The sequence below is a fragment of the Patiria miniata genome, unplaced genomic scaffold (genome assembly GCF_015706575.1).
Source record: "Patiria miniata isolate m_02_andy unplaced genomic scaffold, ASM1570657v1 HiC_scaffold_1, whole genome shotgun sequence".
NCBI classification, from domain to species: domain Eukaryota; kingdom Metazoa; phylum Echinodermata; class Asteroidea; order Valvatida; family Asterinidae; genus Patiria; species Patiria miniata.
This window is the reverse complement of record NW_024037047.1, coordinates 9,867,561-9,887,482: the sequence shown is the minus strand read 5'-3', so window position 1 is coordinate 9,887,482 and position 19,922 is coordinate 9,867,561. Positions and strand designations below refer to the sequence as shown.

The 19,922-nt window shown below is 39.0% G+C and overlaps 1 protein-coding gene, 1 long non-coding RNA gene and 1 pseudogene across 2 annotated transcripts; 2 read left to right on the top strand and 1 right to left on the bottom strand.

Annotated features, from left to right (window-relative positions):
- Window positions 1-1,115: 1,115 nt before the first annotated feature.
- Window positions 1,116-8,285, top strand: LOC119722844 (annotated as a pseudogene).
- A 4,339-nt stretch (window positions 8,286-12,624) lies between these two features.
- On the top strand, window positions 12,625-15,321 carry LOC119722838. Its single transcript, XR_005270484.1, has 3 exons — window positions 12,625-12,998; window positions 14,349-14,514; window positions 15,284-15,321. It is a non-coding gene; the product is annotated as an uncharacterized LOC119722838 (long non-coding RNA).
- A 1,621-nt stretch (window positions 15,322-16,942) lies between these two features.
- LOC119730191 lies at window positions 16,943-18,073 on the bottom strand. The gene has a single exon (XM_038202980.1). It carries the CDS (start codon window positions 18,071-18,073, stop codon window positions 16,943-16,945), a length of 1,131 nt encoding a protein of 376 aa, XP_038058908.1.
- Window positions 18,074-19,922: the final 1,849 nt, after the last annotated feature.

Sequence of the window (19,922 nt, the reverse complement as noted above, 5' to 3'; positions counted from 1 at the left end):
GTAATTTCTTTGTCAGTATGTTGACACAAGGGCAAGCTGAAATGGAAAAAGTTGAATGTACCATAAATGGAGCTATAAATTAGCTCCATGAACGTACACCTAGAAGTCACAATATTATTAACTTTGCTAAGAATTGTCTATTTTCTAGTTCTGGATATTTTAGAGCCCAGATTATTTTATCCTTTAATCAGTAACCTTCTATGAACTTACAAAGAACCTTTATTAGGTTGTATGTTTCACAGTCAATGAATGTGCCCTGGGCTAATACAACTGCATAGCATACATTACTGAGTGTAAGCATTGAGAGTGGGGACCTTGATGTGTGGGTTATGGATGATGAAATATCACGCAGCTATCCCGGCTTGGCTGGCTAGCCCTGTATTGTACTGCTGAGGGCGGTAGGCTACACGTGCTGTTTGCATGACTGACTTTCCAGCAGCCATTCTCAGTCCAGCTTTCAGATTCGGTCATGTGAATAATTGGCGCGCTTTAGAAAAGAAAAAAAAAACGCGAATATAGTTTTCTGTGAGGGCTGGGGTGCAGTTATTTATTGTCAGTACAAAACCATTCTTGGGTTTCTGGGAAATAAACCCTACCTAGGCTACTACTAGTAGCACATGTACATCTTTTTCTTGAAAAAGTATTGAGGTTGAATAATTTATTTGCAAAAAATAGCATCAAACACAGACTTTGCTATTTTGCCATTTGTAAATAAACACTACCAAATCTTGAATTGACTGGGCTTACTGCATATACTTATTTTATCCGATCTTCTAGCATCAATATAATGATCCTGTAAGCTATGTTACAAACTTGAGTAGCCTACTTTATAGACCACTCTCACTGTCAGACTTGCATAAGCAAACACTGGTCCTTGCTCTATTGTATAAGAGTTTAATACTGTCTGTAGATGACCATTGTTAGCTAATCCCCATTGTTGATATTGAGAGGCTAGACTTGACACCCTTTCTCAAGGCATTGAAGTGTCCACAGTTTATGTGGGGTGCACAGCTAGCTGGGTGTGGGGAGTAATCCAGTTGTATGCAAATTTCCCGAGGTTAACAACTGGGCTGGGTTAATATTGTCAAGAGTAGTTATTCAGATGATAGTTGTTCTTTTTCAGTTGGTTCATGGAGGTGGTTGGTTTGTATGGCTATTCCCACCTCCATGGTTTGTGCATTGAGTCCTTTGCTCTGTTGACTGTGATTATGAAATGTGTTCAGGTTTAAATAAATCATAAACGTCGGTGACTGAAGGGCAAAACCTAATTTGATTAAATAAATCAAACGTTTGAAACTTGAATCAACAGTTTTCTCCGGCTGTGGATATGCATGCCTGCCTTCTGCCTCAGATCCTTTTTTTTTTGGGGGGGGGGGGGATTTTTGATGCGTTCCATCCTTTTTTTTCTTCTAGATTATTGTTAACAAGTCATTTTTTCCTCCACATTTGTCTTTCCAGTGTCTGGCAAGATGTTTTCCATATCAAGAATCAAGAAGTTGGTTTCCATGTTCTTTGTGGTGCTGTGTTTTCAATATGTCATCATCTACATGTACATCTATGCTCAGTCCAGCGTTCCTTACAAACACAAGCTTGTCCCACGCCATGTCACTACCAAGGAAATTCGTGGGCCGACGTACCACATCCACGAAGTCGATCCCATGCCCCTTGGAATGCGTGAAAGATACGAGAGTCGTAGGCTGCTAGTAGAAAGCAACCGTCCCAAGCTGATCGCACGACGAGAAATTCTGAATGAATATCGGCATTCTTCATCGGCGCAGGTGGTTGATGAATCTGGTAGATTCACCTCGCTTGAGCAGGAGACTAACAGGGGAGAGATGCTTCAATGTGGGACATGCTCCCTTGTCTCAAATTCAGGTGAGAATCATGTATTTGATGGAAGGAAGTGTATCACATCTCAATTCTTGTTAAATAGAGTGTTGGGAAGTGGGAAATTTATGTTGGAATGTGTTGATCTGAGAGTGAATAAATGACCTTGGTGTTCAGCAGGTTTCATAGTACATGTATGTTGTTTGATATTTGTTTAATTGAACCACAAGTTTATGGCTTCTAATTAATTCCCCTTGAACAAAGACAGGGACAATTGGGGAACTGCCAACAAAGGGCCAGATAGCTCAGTTGGTAGAGCATTGGAACACTTATCTAGAGGTCGCTGGTTTAAACGCCACTCCAGTCAATTTTCTTTGTTGTACTTTTCGAAATTGTTGGATTTTTGTTCAATTTAATGTGCTTAATAAACGTTCTTCAGGAAAATGGGTTTGATAATTTTGTCAAATGAAGACAAGAAAACTTCTTTGACAATGCATCTTATCAATGTTTTGCATTCCATTCTAGGTCACATTCTTGGCTCTAGACTAGGAGATGAGATTGATGAGGGGGATTGTGTCTTCAGATTAAATGCCGCACCAACCTTGGCTTATGAACTGGATGTGGGGCGTAGGACTACTGCTAGAGTTGTATCCCAAGGAGGGTAGGTCACAACAATATCTGAAAAATGTCAATTCAATATCTGAAAAATGTCAGTTGTCATCAAAGATTGGAGATAGCTGCCATACAATGCTGGCTTTCTTTTTATGTTTCATTGTTCATTGTGGATGTGGAGCATCATTTATAAGGTTAGCATTACAGGAGTGACTGTCTTTCACAATTGTTGACTTCTTGGAACCAGTGCTAGAACATTTGGGTTTAACCATTATACGTTGCCTTTATTTCAGTCTGCAAGAGGTTATAGCCAATGCAAGTACCCTATTGGACAATCATCCATCCTTGTCGACTGTGTTCATCCATGGACCTGATCACGTCTTCTCATTTGGTTCTCTGCCAAAGTTAGTCAGTCATCTGTCCAGCAAGTATCCCAAGCTAGACTTCTACAAACCTTCCAGTCTTGTCAACAGTGAATGAATGCCGACTATGAGAGGTACACCGGCAAAACAAGGTCAGATTTTTGCCGAGTATTTTTTCTTTGTAATTATTCAGCGGAAAATTTGTTGGCTTTTTTCTAATTTCAGCAATTTTATCGGGGTGCTTTTGTTCTTATATTCATTTCTTTATTCTTATTTTCTGTTTGTTATGCAGTGCAGCGCCATCAGTGCTGCTTTTGGCGGATACCGGTGCTTTATAAATGCTCATTATTTTCATTATTATTTTTATTTGTAGGCAAATGCTAGCACAGACTGGCCCCCTAAGTAACCCTCGACCCCTCTGCATGGTGATGTGTCAGTTCCTTCCAATCTCAACCTGAAATATTTGATGAAGATTCACAAGATTCATGCTCCTTAGTCATATCAAATAATTAAAATCCCAACAGTAACGTGGAGAAAACTTTGAGTACAAGCAAAGTCTATGTTATTTTGCAAGTTTTGTAAGAATATTTATTTGAAAAGCTTGTCAACTAATTGCAGAGAGCTGTTTCAGATTTTTTTTTTCCATTTTTACTTGACACAGGGTGTCATGAATATGAACCTAACAGTATTCTTTTCTTCCTTGTTTTTAGGATATCGTCAGGTACAGAGTTTTCTTCCGGTTTCTATGCTCTGCAGATCATGAAGGATGTTTGTAGTGATATTAAAGTTTATGGGATGTCACCACAAGACTATTGCAGGTGGGTCTAAAAAGATGAGAGCAAAATGTTTAATTACTGTTGTTAAGTTTCCATAACCACATTTAATATAAATGGGAATGCAAAGAGCGAAGTTTTAAAATTACGACTGTACAGGTTGAGTAAAAAAAATGACCGATCTCCCACTTAACGGGAAAGGTTACCAGTTTCTCTCTTCAGCCAATAGTTGGTCTGGGTATTGACTATAGTCAGTAAACTGATATTCAGCCATGCATGAAAAGGATACTTGCCTGTCTTTGTGACTACCCAAATACACTACCAGCACAATGTTCAGGATAGGATTTTTTGCTGTCAACACAATGGCAACAATGGGCCTCAGGATAGTGAAGGCAATAAATGGAATAACAGAACAGGACATCAAATAAATGGAAAAAATACAAAATTGAAAGTGAGTTACAGACAAGGTTCACATTTTCACTGTCCTGCTGGCCGACCCTCCACCAGTCTGTCATTCAGATCAATGTCTAGTTGTGCCCATGTCCTCATGTCTGCAATGGATCTGTGTAATTTGTTGGCGAACATTTTGCAGAATCAAGGATAGCTCCTCCTACCAACCATTTTTTTATCTCCAAAGTTTAGTACGGCATATGAATAGAAGCTTAGTGGATATAGACTTACATACAAGTTGACCTTCTTTGACTGTGTGCTGACTGGGAGTACAATATGATAGGCTTGCAACAGATGGTGTGCTTGCAGTGGTATTGTCCCATGAGGAACTTTGGTTGTGAGTTCAGACAAAGAACAGTTCTTGCACGGATGGTATCTTTAGATTTGTAGCTGTTATGTTCATAAGAAAGATTCTAGCAAATTTCTAGGAAAGGAACAGCTATTTATTATTCATTGTATTTTGCCTCCCAACTGCTGTCTCAGGTTGAACCCGGACAGTACAGTCCCATACAGTTACTTCAAGACCCCATCACTACCAGAATGTATGGTGTATGACTACCATGAGAATATTGAACATGGAGGACAACGATTAGCAACTGAGAGATGCGTCTTCAGCAACTGGGCAAAGAAAAACAGCATCAACTTCTACAGTCCTACATGGAAATAAACAACTGGGTATTTCATATTTCAAGCTGATCTTTTGTTTTGATAATTGCTTTCATTTACTTGAATCATATGTTGGTTGGGGCCTAGAAACCCACTGTACAATCATATAGAGGTATCTGTGTGTAGTCAAGGGGAAAAGGTAGTAGTAATTGATGGTTTTTAGTTGTTTTTTTTTTTATTTTTCCCCCAAAAATCAGGGTAGGGTCTGGCAAAATAGGGTAGGTAGAGTAAACGGAAGCAGAACTATTACTTTTTTGGCTTAACTCAAACAGATAAATGGTTGCAACTAACTGTGTGAGAAATAAATTGTATCACTGCAATGTTACCTTTGATAAATGAAAGTTTTGATGTCCTGCTGGACATGAAACTGAGCGTTTGATGTTGCAGTTCTCATTGTGCAAAGCTAGTGCGCTGGCAGGTTCCACAAGCATGCACAACATGCGCAGTGAATGCAGTGCAATATCACCCTCAGTGTGTGACGTGCATTTTTTTATTGTCCAAACACGTGGCTGCCCTAGACCAATGAAATTACAGTATCTAAGCACACGATAAAACAATTATATTTAATTGACGCTTGAAGCCAAAAAAAAAAAAACCAGTATTGAAATACATGTACATATACCAACTCATTGCTGTGTCACAGCATTTGACAGTTTGATATGCATGGGCTGTGTTAAGCCTTGATGTCTTGAGCTTCATCATGCCAAAGGACCAAGTCTGGTGAAAATCTTTAAGAGCCTAATTTGCCAACATTGCATCACTGAACTATACCAGAAAATTACTAGCCAGTACATCCTGCTCCTATCCACTAATAAGCCATTTGCGAGACTACGCAAAAGCTTGCCCTGAATCATGTGATTAGCAACAGTGTCTTTGGTCTGGACAAAATCAAAGTTAAAATGTTCCAAGCATTCTGAGCAAGTCATTACACCAGATTTTGTTTTTCACAAAACTCTATTGTCAAGAAATCTCAGTGTTTCGATTCCTCTGAATTGAAGTCATCACTTTGGAGAGCAAGAAATCAGCCATTACTGTGTGTATGTAAGACGTAAAGTAGAGAACTTGTGTTTTGGTTAACTTTTTGAAAATTTGCACATCAATGCAATATGTTTTTTTTCTGGGAGGGGGGGGGGTTGAACATTTTATTGAGTTACTTTTTGTCCTTTAAAGTTTGTTTTGGTTATTTTTGTTTAACTGTTCCCTTATTGGTTTTTGTATTTTTTCTTTTAATGAGTTGTATAAAGCCTTGATCGTTGTGTGAAATAACAGTATTTCCATCTAAACAAGTTCTTGTCGCAAGTTTGCAAAACTTGTTGAAAACATAATTTATTGTGGAAAATGTGAAAAATGATCTGAAGCCTAAAAGTGCCAAGCACAATGAGGGTTTCATGTAAATAGTGTAAATAGTATTAGCAGTGTTTAGACTAGTGCCAGCTCTTCGATAACACTTTGATTGCATTCTAGATGTAGAAACAAAGTTAAAAATACTTTTTTAGCCAATCAGATGTTGTTGTGGAACCTTGGTAATTAGCATCATATTAGTATTTTCAGTACTTTTTATTTCATGGACTGCAGCTTCTTTGACAACAATTGTAGTAAAACCTTGAATCATCTTTTTTTTTATTGCAGAAACGTTGGTAATCATAAATTGTTTATGATAGGTGAATGGTTTACCTGTACAGTGTGTGCCAGTAAAATGTAGCAGTCAATCCATAAATATTGAAAATACTACCACTGTTTTGTTGTCTAAACAAATCCATAGAGTCTGAAGGTACAGTGGAACGTTCGCTATACCGAACACCACTATACCGAACATTCGGCTATACCGAACATCGTCCTTGGCTCCCGTTTTTGTGTACAAAATGTACCGAACATTGCTGTTGAAAATTGTCAATATAAGAGTGACAAGAGGCTATTATTTCCCCAATAGAAGGGAATAGCAACCCATTGCTGTAGTTAGTAAGCTCAAAAAATGTGTAATTACATGATTCAATAGTTAGCACGTGTTCAAAGTCGTCTTTCAGTAACTACCAGGCATGCAGGGTGAAGTTATGATGGGCGGGTACCGGAGCACCGGCAGCTTAAAATCGCTATACCGTTTACGAACAATTTCTGTTGATCCTGCAATGTTCGTTATAGCGGCGTTTCACTGTATGTAAATACTCTAAACAATGATCTTTATCCCATCTCATTTTGAAACCCCAGTCCAGAGAAACAGCCATTTAAATGAAAGGACTCAAATTTCAAATTGGGCCAATTTCAGATATCTCAAAGGCAGTCGAGTAGTGTGTGAGGCCTTTCATTAGATACTAGATGATCTGAAAAGTGGTCCAACAGGTTTCGACAGTATTTATGAGCTTTGTGTTTCAAACTTTGTCAAATTTTTAAACGAATTAAGGTCCAAATAACACAGAACAAAAATGTCCTGGCAAGGTTAGGAACAGTCCATCATGTTGTGGAAAAAAATGCTAAAAACCAATGTTGTTGAGCTTCCTCAGAAAATACCTTGTTTGACTGCTGTATTTTGTATGTGCACAGTATTGTGTAATTTGGGTTGGCCTCAATGCATCCTGTGCTTTCGTTGACAGACATTTTTTGTTTGTTTAAATACAAGTATGTGTTCAATGCTTGTAGGAAACCCATGCATGTTGCCTTTTTATTTGCAAATTTCAGCTTTGATTTGTGTTATTGCTCTACTACAGAGGAGAAGTGGCCTATGATTCTTTGGATTCAGTTGCGTGAATATGACTGTTTTTGCAAAGATAACTGCACAATTTACAAACAATTCTCAAAGCAGATTTTTAATGAAATTATATTTATTTTAAACAATATCAGAGTGAAGATATTGCGAATGTTATGAAAATGGTAGAGTTTGCCAGTTTTGTTTATCCATTTGCATTAATGATATTTGCAAATCTCTTTGGGAAGAATTCCATAGGTGGATATCACTAATTTGTCCCTGCAGTGACCTATCAGCCATCAGAAAGCGATAACATGCCCTAAAAAGTCAGATTTAGCATGGAAAATATGAAAGCAAGTACTGAAAAACAAAACACCTGGAATTTTTTAGAATAGTTTGATAGGGTTTGTACATAGGTGTAGAGTGATGTGAAGGTATGGAACTCTTTCGATCTCTTTACTTTGGTGTTAAGAGTTTCGAAATTCTTAAAGATCTTTTTTCTTTTTTTTTCAACTTTAGTTTGTATACTAGACTTGGACAAGGATAATCTATTCCGGTGTCAGAGTCTCCATTCTGTCCATGTCTGGTCTCAGACTGATCTCTATCACTTGTATTGAAGGTTTTACTTATAAAATGAAAAACAAACTACGGAGGCTAGGTTTCATTATGTAATATTGAATCTTTTGATCAGTCACAGTAGCCCCAATGCATAGTTGTGCAGTTTTGCAATTTTGCAGGTGAAGTAGTTGGAAGGATTCTTTAGTTTGACTTAAATGTTTGTATGTTTAAAATAACTGGAAAATGTTGAATTGATGTTAACAATTAATTTGTGTCCAACAATAAGGGAAGGGCATCTATTGCAGCAAAAGTTTATTGATCCTAGTTCACGTATGCAGCTACAAAATAATGAACATTTACAAGACACTGCTTAATACTTTGTCTTTAAAGAAAGTGTACATAATATATTTTCGAAGCTGTCCTTTATTAGTAAATAAAGCAGCCGTTTGAAAAACAATTGTTTGTTTTGTTATTTTGCAGTTAGCTTTTCATTTGTTATAGTCCTTTTTAGTACATTTTGACATTCCAGCGAACGGTGGTCCAAACAGAGAGGGGTGGTGGTGAGAAGCATGCAGGAACAGGCCGGGCGAAGAATCGAACCGATGACCCGGACTCCTCAAAGCGTGACCTGGGGACTCCGTGTTCTGTACCAACAGAGCAATCATTCGCAAAATGATTGCGACAAGGAGTTAGGAATGTCTCTCACGAGAAAATGACTTGAGGAAGTCCGCACTCGTTCCTAGGCTAACTTATCAAAAGTGCAAAGGGTAGCACTCCAAGATATTCTCGCATCGAGGTCTTCTTCGCTTCTTTATTTAGAGCCAACTTTGTATTAAAATTACCAACTACAAAAACGTTAAAAAGTGAGATTACATTACATGTACTATTAGTGAGATTACGTGTTTTATACCGAGAACATTATTCTTAAGTCAGAAACAAGAATCAGGGCAGGAACTGGTTTGTATACACGTGCATGCTCGAGTCAGGAGATTGGTCGTGTGGGGGGCAATTAAAGGGCATGATTGCTCATAATTCTCAACCGCACCCGGTCATAAGAACACACTAACTTAACTGAATGGGATGCGTGAAAAACCTTAAACCAGTGGTCATCTCGAAATATTAAATGACCAAAAAAATGTAAAGGAATTCAAAACAAATTCTAGAACGAATGGGACTTACACGCACGTATTCTGTACACAGAGAAAATAAAAGTTTCACATTCGCAACTAAACTGACTGCGCATGATCACTTGGACATGCTCTCAATGATTTAGCCAAAAAAATACAGTGTGCGTGTGGGTACTGACCTTACTCAAGGTTACCTAGGGGTACAATTACAAGACACTCAACAAAGAGTGTCAAAAGAGACTAAAATTCGGAATGAATTGCTCGTAATTAAACGCTCAAGCCTATTTTCTTTAAATCATATTAAATGTATTTTTTTTCCACGGTTCACGCCAATTTTCAAACGGGTTGTGTCAAATGTTATGGTTTATAATCGTTCGCAATTTGAAACCCAAATCAATATGCTGTTCTTCAGTGATTTATCGTCTCAAACAAAGAGTGTCAAAAGAGACTAAAATTCGGAATGAAGTTTTCGTGATTAAATTAAACGCTTAGGCTTATTTTCTTTAAATCGTATTAAATGAATACTTCCACAGTTCATGTTAATTTTCAAATGGGTTGTGACAAATGCTATAGTTGATAATCGTTCGCAATTTGAAACCCAAATCGATATATTGTTCTTGATTTATCGTCTTAACAAAGAGTGTCAAAAGAGACTAAAATTCGGAATGAAGCTTTCGTGATTTAACTGCTTAGGCCTATTTTCTTTAAATCATATTAAATGTATTCTTCCACGTTTGACGTCAATTTTCAAAGGGGTTGTGACAAATGTTATGGTAAATAATCGTTCGCAATTTCAATCCAATGTGATATGTTGTTCCTGAGTTATCGTCTCAACAAAGAGTGTCAAAAGAGAGTAAAATTCGGAGTGAAGTTTTCTTAATTAAATTAAACGCTTTAAGAGGGCGCCCTACACAACCACAGTCAGCACGCGGCCACAATCTGCCCATTAAACAAAAATACAACACTCTAAGTTTGTTGAGACGATAACTCAAGAACAACATATTGCATTGGATTTAAATTGCGAACGATTATGTTTAATAACATTTGTCACAACCCGTTTGAAAATTGACGTGAACCGTTTAAGAATACATTTAATATGATTTAAAGAAAATATGCCCGCGTTTAATTTAATTAAGAAAACTTCACTCCGAATTTTACTCTCTTTTGACACTCTTCGTTGAGACGATAACTCAAGAACAAAATTTTGCATTGGTTTGAAATTGCAAATAGTTATTTACCATAACATTTGACACAACCCGTTTGAAAATTGTAAAAGAATACATTTAATATGATTTAAAGAAAATAGGACTAAAGCGGTTAAATCACGAAAACTTCATTCCGAATTTGAGTCTCTTTTGACACACTTTGGGGAGAGATATAACTCAAGAACAACATATCACATTGGATTGAAATTGCGAACGATTATTTACCGTAACATTTGTCACAACCCGTTTGAAAATTGACGTGAACCGTGGAAGAATACATTTAATATGATTTAAAGAAAATAGGCCTAAGCATTTATACATAATTTAATTAAGAAAACTTTACTCCGAATTTTACTCTCTTTTGGCACTCTTTCTTGAGACGATAACTCAAGAACAAAATATTGCATTGGTTTGAAATTGCGAACGGTTATTAACCATAACATTTTGTCACAACCCGTTTGAAAATCATGTTGGCGTGAACTGTGGAAGAATACATTTAATATGATTTAAAGGAAATAGGCCTAAGCGGTTAAATCACGAAAACTTCATTCCGAATTTGAGTCTCTATTGACACACTTTGTGGAGACGATAACTCAAAAACAACATATCACATTGGATTGAAATTGCGAACGATTATTTACCATAACATTTGTCTCAACCCGTTTGAAAATTGACGTGAACCGTGGAAGAATACATTTAATATGATTCAAAGAAAAAATAGGCCTAAGCGTTTAATTTAATTAAACTTCACTCCGAATTTTACTCTCTTTTGACACTCTTTGTTGAGACGATAAACTTAAGAACAACATATTGCATTGGTTTGAAATTGCAGACGGTTATTAACCATAACATTTGTCACAACCCGTTTGAAAATGGGCGTGAACTGTAAAAGAATACATTTAATATGATTTAAAGAAAATAGGCCTAAAGCGGTTAAATCACGAAAACTTCATTCCGAATTTGAGTCTCTTTTGACACACTTTGTGGAGACGAAAACTCAAAAACAACATATCACATTGGATTGAAATTAAGTTTCCTATTTCATTTCGAATATACATTATCGTTATTATCGAACTATTAAGGGTGAAATACGACGCCCAGAAAAATTTCCAACTTCAAATGCGAATAACTCGAAACAGGGTTTTTGTTTATTCGTTGGTATGTCAGCTCTTTGAAGATTTGAAACTACTCAATAAACTCGTACCGTTTTAATTATATCAATACATTATGCAGAATTGCATGTAGTCAACAGGGGCACTATTAAACGGAGTCGAAGCATGCAAACATGCAGACATACTCAATCAACATTTATTTCCATAATGCCAAAAAGAAAACAAGACAATGTAACAAATAAATTAATAAGTAATATAATTAAAGTAATATTATTCTAAATATTCATGGAAATATCTAAGCAAGAAAGGACCATAAAAAAGGCAATTATGGGGGCATCTTCCGAAGCCGGGGGCTTATATGGCGATGCCTTGACAAAACAAAACCGAAATGACAACTTGACAAATACAGAGACATACAAACAATCGGACAAACGCAAATATAATTCGCATGGGATTAAAACATACTGGATATAATTATAAAAGTTGTGTATAATATGAGAAATAAGCAAATAAATTCCCCCTTCATCAATTCGTCAGAAATAGAACTGGTGACAAATGGTCAGAATCTTTTGGATTGGGAACCAGACTACCATTATGCACATATACAAACATGAACAAGTACACGATCTGCGGCTGTGTAGTAATTCACTAATGCTCGAGTGATACGCACTAATGGCATGTTTTCTACGCCCCTATGCTCGTATGCGCTAGTGCTAGTGAGGAAAACGCAGATATGGCATGTTGTAACTTTTTGACCCTCTTTTGGGGGTACCAAAATTGTTTTTTTTTTCAAAACGAAACCATTTTTGTTTTTGTTTTTATGTGACGTCGCAATTAAAGCAGGCACTGAGTACACCACCATCTTTTCCTCCTAAAACGTTGGTTAAACTGGTCAGAAATTTCCTCCGGATCGCACCACAGAGCATCTAGAATCCAAAAGTTTTTTCGGGGCTCTTAAGGGCCCCGAACCCCACGCCGTAATTTTTTTGAGTCACTTTTTGGGGGACCAAATGTTTTTTGCCCCCCCCCCCCCTAAAAAATAAATTGTGTTTTGGATCCGCTCTTGGGGAAACGCAGGTACATGTTTTCTACACAGCTTGGTTTGTGCGTTTATGTCTTTGGTGGTTTGTGCCATTGATCTCAGACTGTGTACAATGGTTTGTCTGCGTATGGAGATCAAATGGGTTTGGTCATGGGTTTGGTGCATGCAGTCAATGAAACGTGTTTGGCGCCCTCAATATTGAGGGCGCCAAACACAGTTTAATTGCCAAACACGCAGCTGTCTTGTTGTGGATAGTTTGTGTACTTTTCTGCGTTTGTGATTATGGGTCTTTGGTTGAGACCCTCCCACTCCAGTTTCATGCTCTTATTTCATTATCGTATTTCTAATATTCATAGGACTGCAGACATGGTGTAAACCTCTGTCTCTCCGTTCCTTTGGAATATTGAGGAGTCTTTGGATGAACTCGCGTTTACTTCTGGCATGTGTAGCTTGCAAACCTTCACGTGGGCTTGATGATCATTTTCTGTTGTTGTTGGATGAGCCTTAGCAATGTCATCGCCGATCGCATCATTTCGCATGTCATGACGGCGGTGCAGTGGGGGAAGTCAACTAATTTTCCCAAGGTAGAAGAATTGCCTTGATGTCAGTGTTTGCCTTACTGGAAAAAATGTTGCATCCTGAGCTGACGACACTTCTGCGATTGTGTGTGTGTATGTGTGTTAGGGTGTTCTCGTGTAGTAAAGTTTTCGAGTGTGAAATTGAAGTTTCAAAATGCTCTTATTTTAACCAGAATTAATTTCCGGGGCTGAAATTTGGACTAAATATCCCTTTTCTAAAACTCTTCCATCTGCGACAAATCAACCTACCTTGGAAATTCCTAGTTTTTGAGTAAAATCCATATATCTATTTCGTGAAATTCTTGTGGAGACGTATTCATCTAGACTTTAGAAATGTTCTTCTGGAGACGTATACAATCTTTTGTTCCCTATTGTGTTCATGTCTCCGTACGGTAGTAAATTCCAGCACAAAGAAATGTCTCCACAGGAATACAAATTCCAGAATGTGTGAGTTTGCGTGTGTATAAAGTAAAGGCAGTGGATATGCACTGAACATGCGCAGTTACTGTTTTTTTGTACTTAAACATTTTCCGGTGACAAATTTTAGTCTGGCTCCATGCCAATATTATCGTTGTATTTTTGTATTTACAAGATGGGAATCAGACCATTTTATAATTTCGGACTTTATTTCCCTTTAAAAAAAAATCCTCCAGAGCCACAAATCTGAAAAAGAAAAAGTAAATGTTTGAGACATATTAAAATAATAAAAGAAAAATATTCTTATTTATTTGGGGATGGGAAAAAAAACCCTTAAAATTGTTGCGGGGTTCAGGATTCGAACTCGGGACATCCCACTCACTAGAGCCATTGCTTAACTACTGCACCAACTGTGCTACACAACTTTGGTGGGAATTTAATAACATGTTATAATTCAGCCCTATCTTAAAGAGTACAGCGCCCTCTGTTGATATGGATTGCCGCCGGCAAACCTTAAGTAAACGTTAGATTGCCGGCGTTACCTCCGGCAAAATATCCACTACCTAAAGTAAAAGTCTATGGACACGAATGAGAGTCAAAAAAAAAATGCTGAGTTATTTTCCTAACACAATTGGGAATGTTAATTCTCAGCATGCTCAGTGCATGCATGCAGTCCCAGATTTATGTTGTTAATATCAGTATCATCATCTTATCATCATCATGTATAGTAGTGTAGGGCCCCTGTTTTGTTTTGATCAAATTAGAATCAAATTTTTTTTTTATTTCTAAAAAATGATGTCAACCTAAAGCAGACTTCTCTCAATGTAATGACACCTTTTTGAATGTTGGAAATTTTTAAACACTAGTATTAGAGAGAACTGCACAAAGACAGAAAATGTCTCATTTTCCTATGATTACTGTTATTTTTTGCTCAAACAGCTGATAAAAATCCACCAGTCTAAGTAAGTTCTCTTGGTTGGGGAGTCATTTGGGTGGTAACGAAGCAGTGGACGAGGCAATCAATCGAGCACACCATTGAGACATGGATCAACCTCCACTGATTGACGGAGCTGTGGTGACTAAGATTGACACCATTGATGATAAAGTAAGTAGCAAGTTTGAGTCCTGTATGGGTTTGACCTTGGTTCGATTCCTCTTTTGTTCCAAGGTGTAGCCTTAGTTATCCTTGAATGAATTGAAAAGTTTTTGGTTCAGATCCTACTGCTTGTTTGGTTTGATTCCTTTTTATTTCAAGTTGTAATCTCAGTTATCCTAGTAGGAATTGAGAAGTCCTTGGTTCATCAACTTCATGCCTAGTCCGAAAATTGGGGACTCTATGTATGGGGCATTCATCCAACATGAGACAGAATTGCGCACAGGCCGTGAGGCAAAAAAAGAAAAATAGTGGGTCTCTGGTCAGACCAAAGTTCTGGACTTGATGTAGTGATGCGTTTAAAAAAATATTCTTTGTCCGTACCATCCAAGCTTGGGAAAAAATAGCAAAGTGGTACTGCTTTGTTTGTTTGAGTTCTCAATATGGTGTTACATCATTTGCCTTGGTGCCCTTGTGCTACAGAAAATTTTAAAGAAAAAAGAAATTAACTCAACAGATCAAAATTGACGCACGACAATTTTTTTAGGGCTGAATGGACAATAATCAGGGGTGTGAAATCTCAGCTTTATAGCTGATTTCAGCTATTTTTGTTTTGGATTTCAGCTATTTTCCCTCACTTGCTGTGTACAAAAGTATTGGGGATTTCCAAAGTTCAGCTTTTTTTACACCTTTTTCAGCTGTTTTCAGCTATTTTTGTCAGAGGTCACTCACACCCCTGAATAATACAAGTGGGGGACTTTTGTTTTCTTTTTATTTTCAGATTGAGTGATATTAATAACCTTTGATAGTCACTACTTATGTTTTAAGGAAATTGTATAAAAAATATGAAGTATAAGGTCTAAGGTAAGGCTGAAATGATACATCGATATATATCGGTGCATCGCAATACATTCGTTCACGATACGATATATCGGTACGAATGTTTGATATCGATATTATTAATAATAATATAATAAAAAACAGCGACAGCGCACTGAAACAAAATTGCAAGCAACTGCGATGCATGAGAAGCACGAAATGTAAAAATAATAGTGCGAAGAGTTGAAGTCTCACCTTTCCGAGCGCACGCACGTGAAAAGTTCATGCGGACTCTCCTGCGGCTTATACGCAGGGCGGCTTATACGCCAAGCCTTGAAGAATAAAAATAAGATTCACATGTGTATTTAATGTACTGGTACAAGAAGAGATGTGTTGCTGAAATGAATTATCAATTAATAAAGTTATTAACAAACCGAAACCAAAACCGAGCGGTAAAAAGTACGGTGAAAGCTGTCTTAGACGCTTGCGACCAGCCGTACGTGATACCATGGAGGATTCCTCCATCGTGAGACTAGTGCAGCTGCTACCATGGAGCATGCTTAATTCCCCAGCGGACCACACCATTTGTGGTTATGAAGGGGTGGTGTTTTTTCTTGGGAACAATAATCACCAATATTTCTGCTGATTAAAAAAAGAAAAATGACGACTAATACTTGTTATGGTGTTCGAAATATTTCTTTATTAAATAATGAGTTGTTCAACGTCACAATATATATTTTGTTCTTGAAATGTATTCAAGAAACGATGTAAAACTAAAAAAGGGGACTGAATCACCCCTTGCAAAATTAATGGATTCGCCCATGAAAATGTCAGCAGCGCATCGTTTCCTACGGCGCTACAGAACAAGATCTTTGGTTTTGATTTTTTTAAGTTTTATATTGAAATACCTTTATTGACATTTAGTTAAAATGACAAAAAGAAATAAAATACAATGTACAGTACTCGGTAGGTTGTTAAAACATTAAAATACAAAAATTACACAGTGGGAGGGTGACATCACAAATCAAACAAGCAACCTAGGACTCAGGCGTAAAAACAAGGGGATAAAACCTTGAGGAGGCCTGGCAAGGCAACAAAAATACACCAATTGGAGGGAAAAGCATGAAAAGGGGAAGAGCAAAGGAGGGGAGAATGGGAGGGTAGGGATAGGGGTATGGGTGGGGGGAGGGGGCTGGCTGGAGGAATGGGTGGGGGAAGGGAAGGGTGGGTGGGGAGGTGGGGAAGGATTTGGGTATGGGGGAGAGTTTACAGTGAAATAAAATCAAAATTGCACAAAAAATCCTACTGTAATGGGTTGTAAAAGAAAACACAATTATCTTTTAAAATAGGCAGAACTGTACATCGAAAGACTTACTGGATAAAATTCAATAAGAGAAAAGGAAAAAAATGTCTTACATGATCTAAAAACGGTAAAAAATATGGAGAAACAATGATAAGATGGTCGGAGGGGGGAAACCAACCCAGGCACATGTTTAGCGAGCATCAAGGAAATACATAAAAATGGGCACATGAATTGCAAATGGTTATAGCATTGTAAATGCAGATATACGAGATAAAAATACATATGAATTGGCACATGAAATGCTAATGGTTATAGCATTCAAATAGGGATTTCATACACACGTTTATCATGGTGGTAATAGATAAAGGGCTTGTGGGCCCAGTCATCCTCAACTCTACGATTGGAGAAAACAGTGTATGAAGCATTAACCACAGTTCTCACTATGTCAGTTAGGAGGGACTTGATCGTCCGCTTTGATGTTCCCGGCATGAGGATGGACATTGCTGCCATGAGGTCATGCGGATGATAGTGACCCAAAGCACCCACCTCAAGTGTCACTAAATCAACGTCTTCGAAGTGTTCGGAGAGGTCGGCCACTAGTCCCAGGTATTTGGTGGACTTGCGAATTTTAGCATTTTCCAGGTTGGTGGTGCTGTTATTTGGGATTGTCAGTTCGCCGACAATGCCTCGAGATTCCCCACATTGTAGGAAAATGTCAGGGCGTAAGTTGGTGGTGCAGACGGATGCAGGGATGGTGCTTTGCTCCGTGAGCATGCCTGGGAGGTCAACCCTCAGGAGGAGTTCCTGCTCGCTCTTCTCGGTGTTTATGGCTAAGTGTCTGGCGATGCATTTCAGCACACAGTCGTGTCTCCAGGTGTAATGACCTAGGGTGAGGGCTTTTTGGCATGCGCTGAGGATGTGAGCTAGGGTACATCTTGGCTGATGACATAGCCCACACCTAGTGTCGTGTTGAACTTTCCATCTTGCAAGATTAACTGGTGAGGGAAGAGTGTCACAGCCTGCTCTAATGAGGAATGCGAGTTGGCCGCTAGGGAGGGAATAGCGGACGCATTTCCATGCCTCCGACTCATCCTCCAGGACGATGATATCGAGCAGTTTGGATTGCACTTGAAGGTCTTGGAGTTGACTCTCCCACTGGTCATCGTGGTCAGTGCGGACATGTTGTTTGATCCACCGGGAGGGAGGATGAGGGTTGGTTGCCGGGTCACTGCTTACCAAATCTCTGACTTTGTCGACGGCAGAGCGAAAGATTTTGGGCACAGCGCCTACCCATTCATCTGAGGTGGTGCGGCTATAAAGCGAGTCTGTTAAGTTTTGGGTTATCATGGGATCTCCTCCATTCTTGAAAATGGAAAGACTCAGGTTGATTTTGCATTTTTGTTCCAGTTGTGGAAGGTACGGAAGGTTGAGAGTTTTGGTGTGGAACATCGCTGCCAGGGTTGTACACTTGACCAATTTCAACCATTTTTTGAGTGTTTGTGTGAGCTTGCGCTGGAGGACTTTCAGCTGATTGGTGGACATGGATCCCACGGCTAGTGCGAATCGGATGGCAGGGCAGAGATAATTGGCGTAAATCCAAGTCTTATACTCCGGTTTCACTGGTCATTGGTTGATGTTTTCCATGGCTGTCAGCACTGTTTCTCCAATGTTGGCTGCTGATGAACGTTTCGTCTCGCTGTTAGTTGCTCCTATTACAGCACCCAGGAATTTGGTGGGGTTGTCACAGACACTTGTTATTTTCTGCCCACTGATGGTAACTGAGGCAGATCTGACAGGTTTGGGACCGGATTTGCGCAGGTGTGTGCATTTATCCGGGCGGATTTCCAGACCGACGGACTGGAAAGACTCATTCAGAGTAGTCAATATATCCTGATGAGGAGTCTGTTGCCGGGTGATCAAGGTTAGATCGTCCACGTAGGCGAGAGCGATGATTGGATCCGACTTGGCGAATTTCACTTTTCCCATTTGGTTGTGAACCGCTGGGAGTTTCCTTGTCGGTGGAGTTTCAGAAGGGGCGCGCAAAATTTTGTCTCTTTTCCACGCGAGGTGCCATGGCACGTCATGGAGATTCACCGTTTCAGTTGAACCGTCGGTATAGCGGATGATTGATGATCCGTCGTTCACATGCGTTTTGACCCGACAGTGGTACCAACCCGCTGCATCCTCACACTCAGAGTCTGTAGGCTGATCATCCCACTTGACGTAGAGGGAGGCACCCTCAGGTGGTAGGGCGGTGGAGTTGGGTATCGGCAAGGTGAGGGAAACTCCTTCATGTTGATGGCGTTTCAGCATGCTGATTATTGGGTTAAACGCTAGGGTGAAGATCAGTGGTGACAGCGTGTCGCCTTGAAAAATTCCTCTGCAGATGGGGAATTGGTCGGTACTCCAGTTGCGGGTTTTAATGTATCCCTGCAGTTCGCTGTAGGTGGAGTGGATATATCGTATTATAACACCTCACCCACAGATTCTGTGTCTTGATTGGCCGAGAGCGAGTCACATGTTACTTTCTAATTTTGCTATCTTTCTGTGCACGGCCAAAAGCACTATGCACGTCACGTGCAGCGGGAAAATGTTGTCATTCCCCGGCGCATGCTGCCAGGCCATGCATTAACTTTTAAGGCCGGGGACCGGACGGGGCAGCCGGCAGCAATTCCGGTAGTTTATTTCTCATCATCAATGTCCATATTTGTTTGTAAGAGTATCGATTGTAAATGATTTGATATAACTTTTGTGGCCCTTTTTATAGCTCTGTAGTGGAAATGGAACTGGTTCAGAGCATTTTGACTAGAATTTAGAGGCCTTACAAAATTGAACCGCTGCGGTCAGTGCGGCTTTATACGCCGGCGCGGTGCGGCTTATACGCTGACTTCAGATCTTAATTTGTAGATTTTTGCGTGCTGCGGCTTTGTCTACGACGCGCAGCTTATATTCCGAAAATTACGGTAGTACCTTACTGTATTTGTGTATTATCAGAAACGAGTAGAGACAGATTAAAGAGGACTTAGACCCTGATTAAGTTCATCTGTTTTGATTTTATTTATTTTTTTATACCAAGATATATCGCGATATATATCGTATCGTTTGATATGTATCGTGATACGTATCGTATCGTGACACAGGTGTATCGTTTCAGCCTTAGTCTAAGGCATGTTTAAAGTAAAACCAATGAGCTTGTTTCATTGTTTTTGTCATGTAATGCTGCGGCCGGTTGAGGTGGAGTAGAGGGCGCTATTCAGGACTTTCTTCTGTCATCTTGCAAGATGTAATGATGCCAAGT

What these genes read in the sequence shown, in the direction of transcription:
- LOC119730191 (XM_038202980.1), bottom strand. Translation starts at nt 18,073, where the DNA reads ATGTTCCACACCAAAACTCTCAACCTTCCGTACCTTCCACAACTGGAA.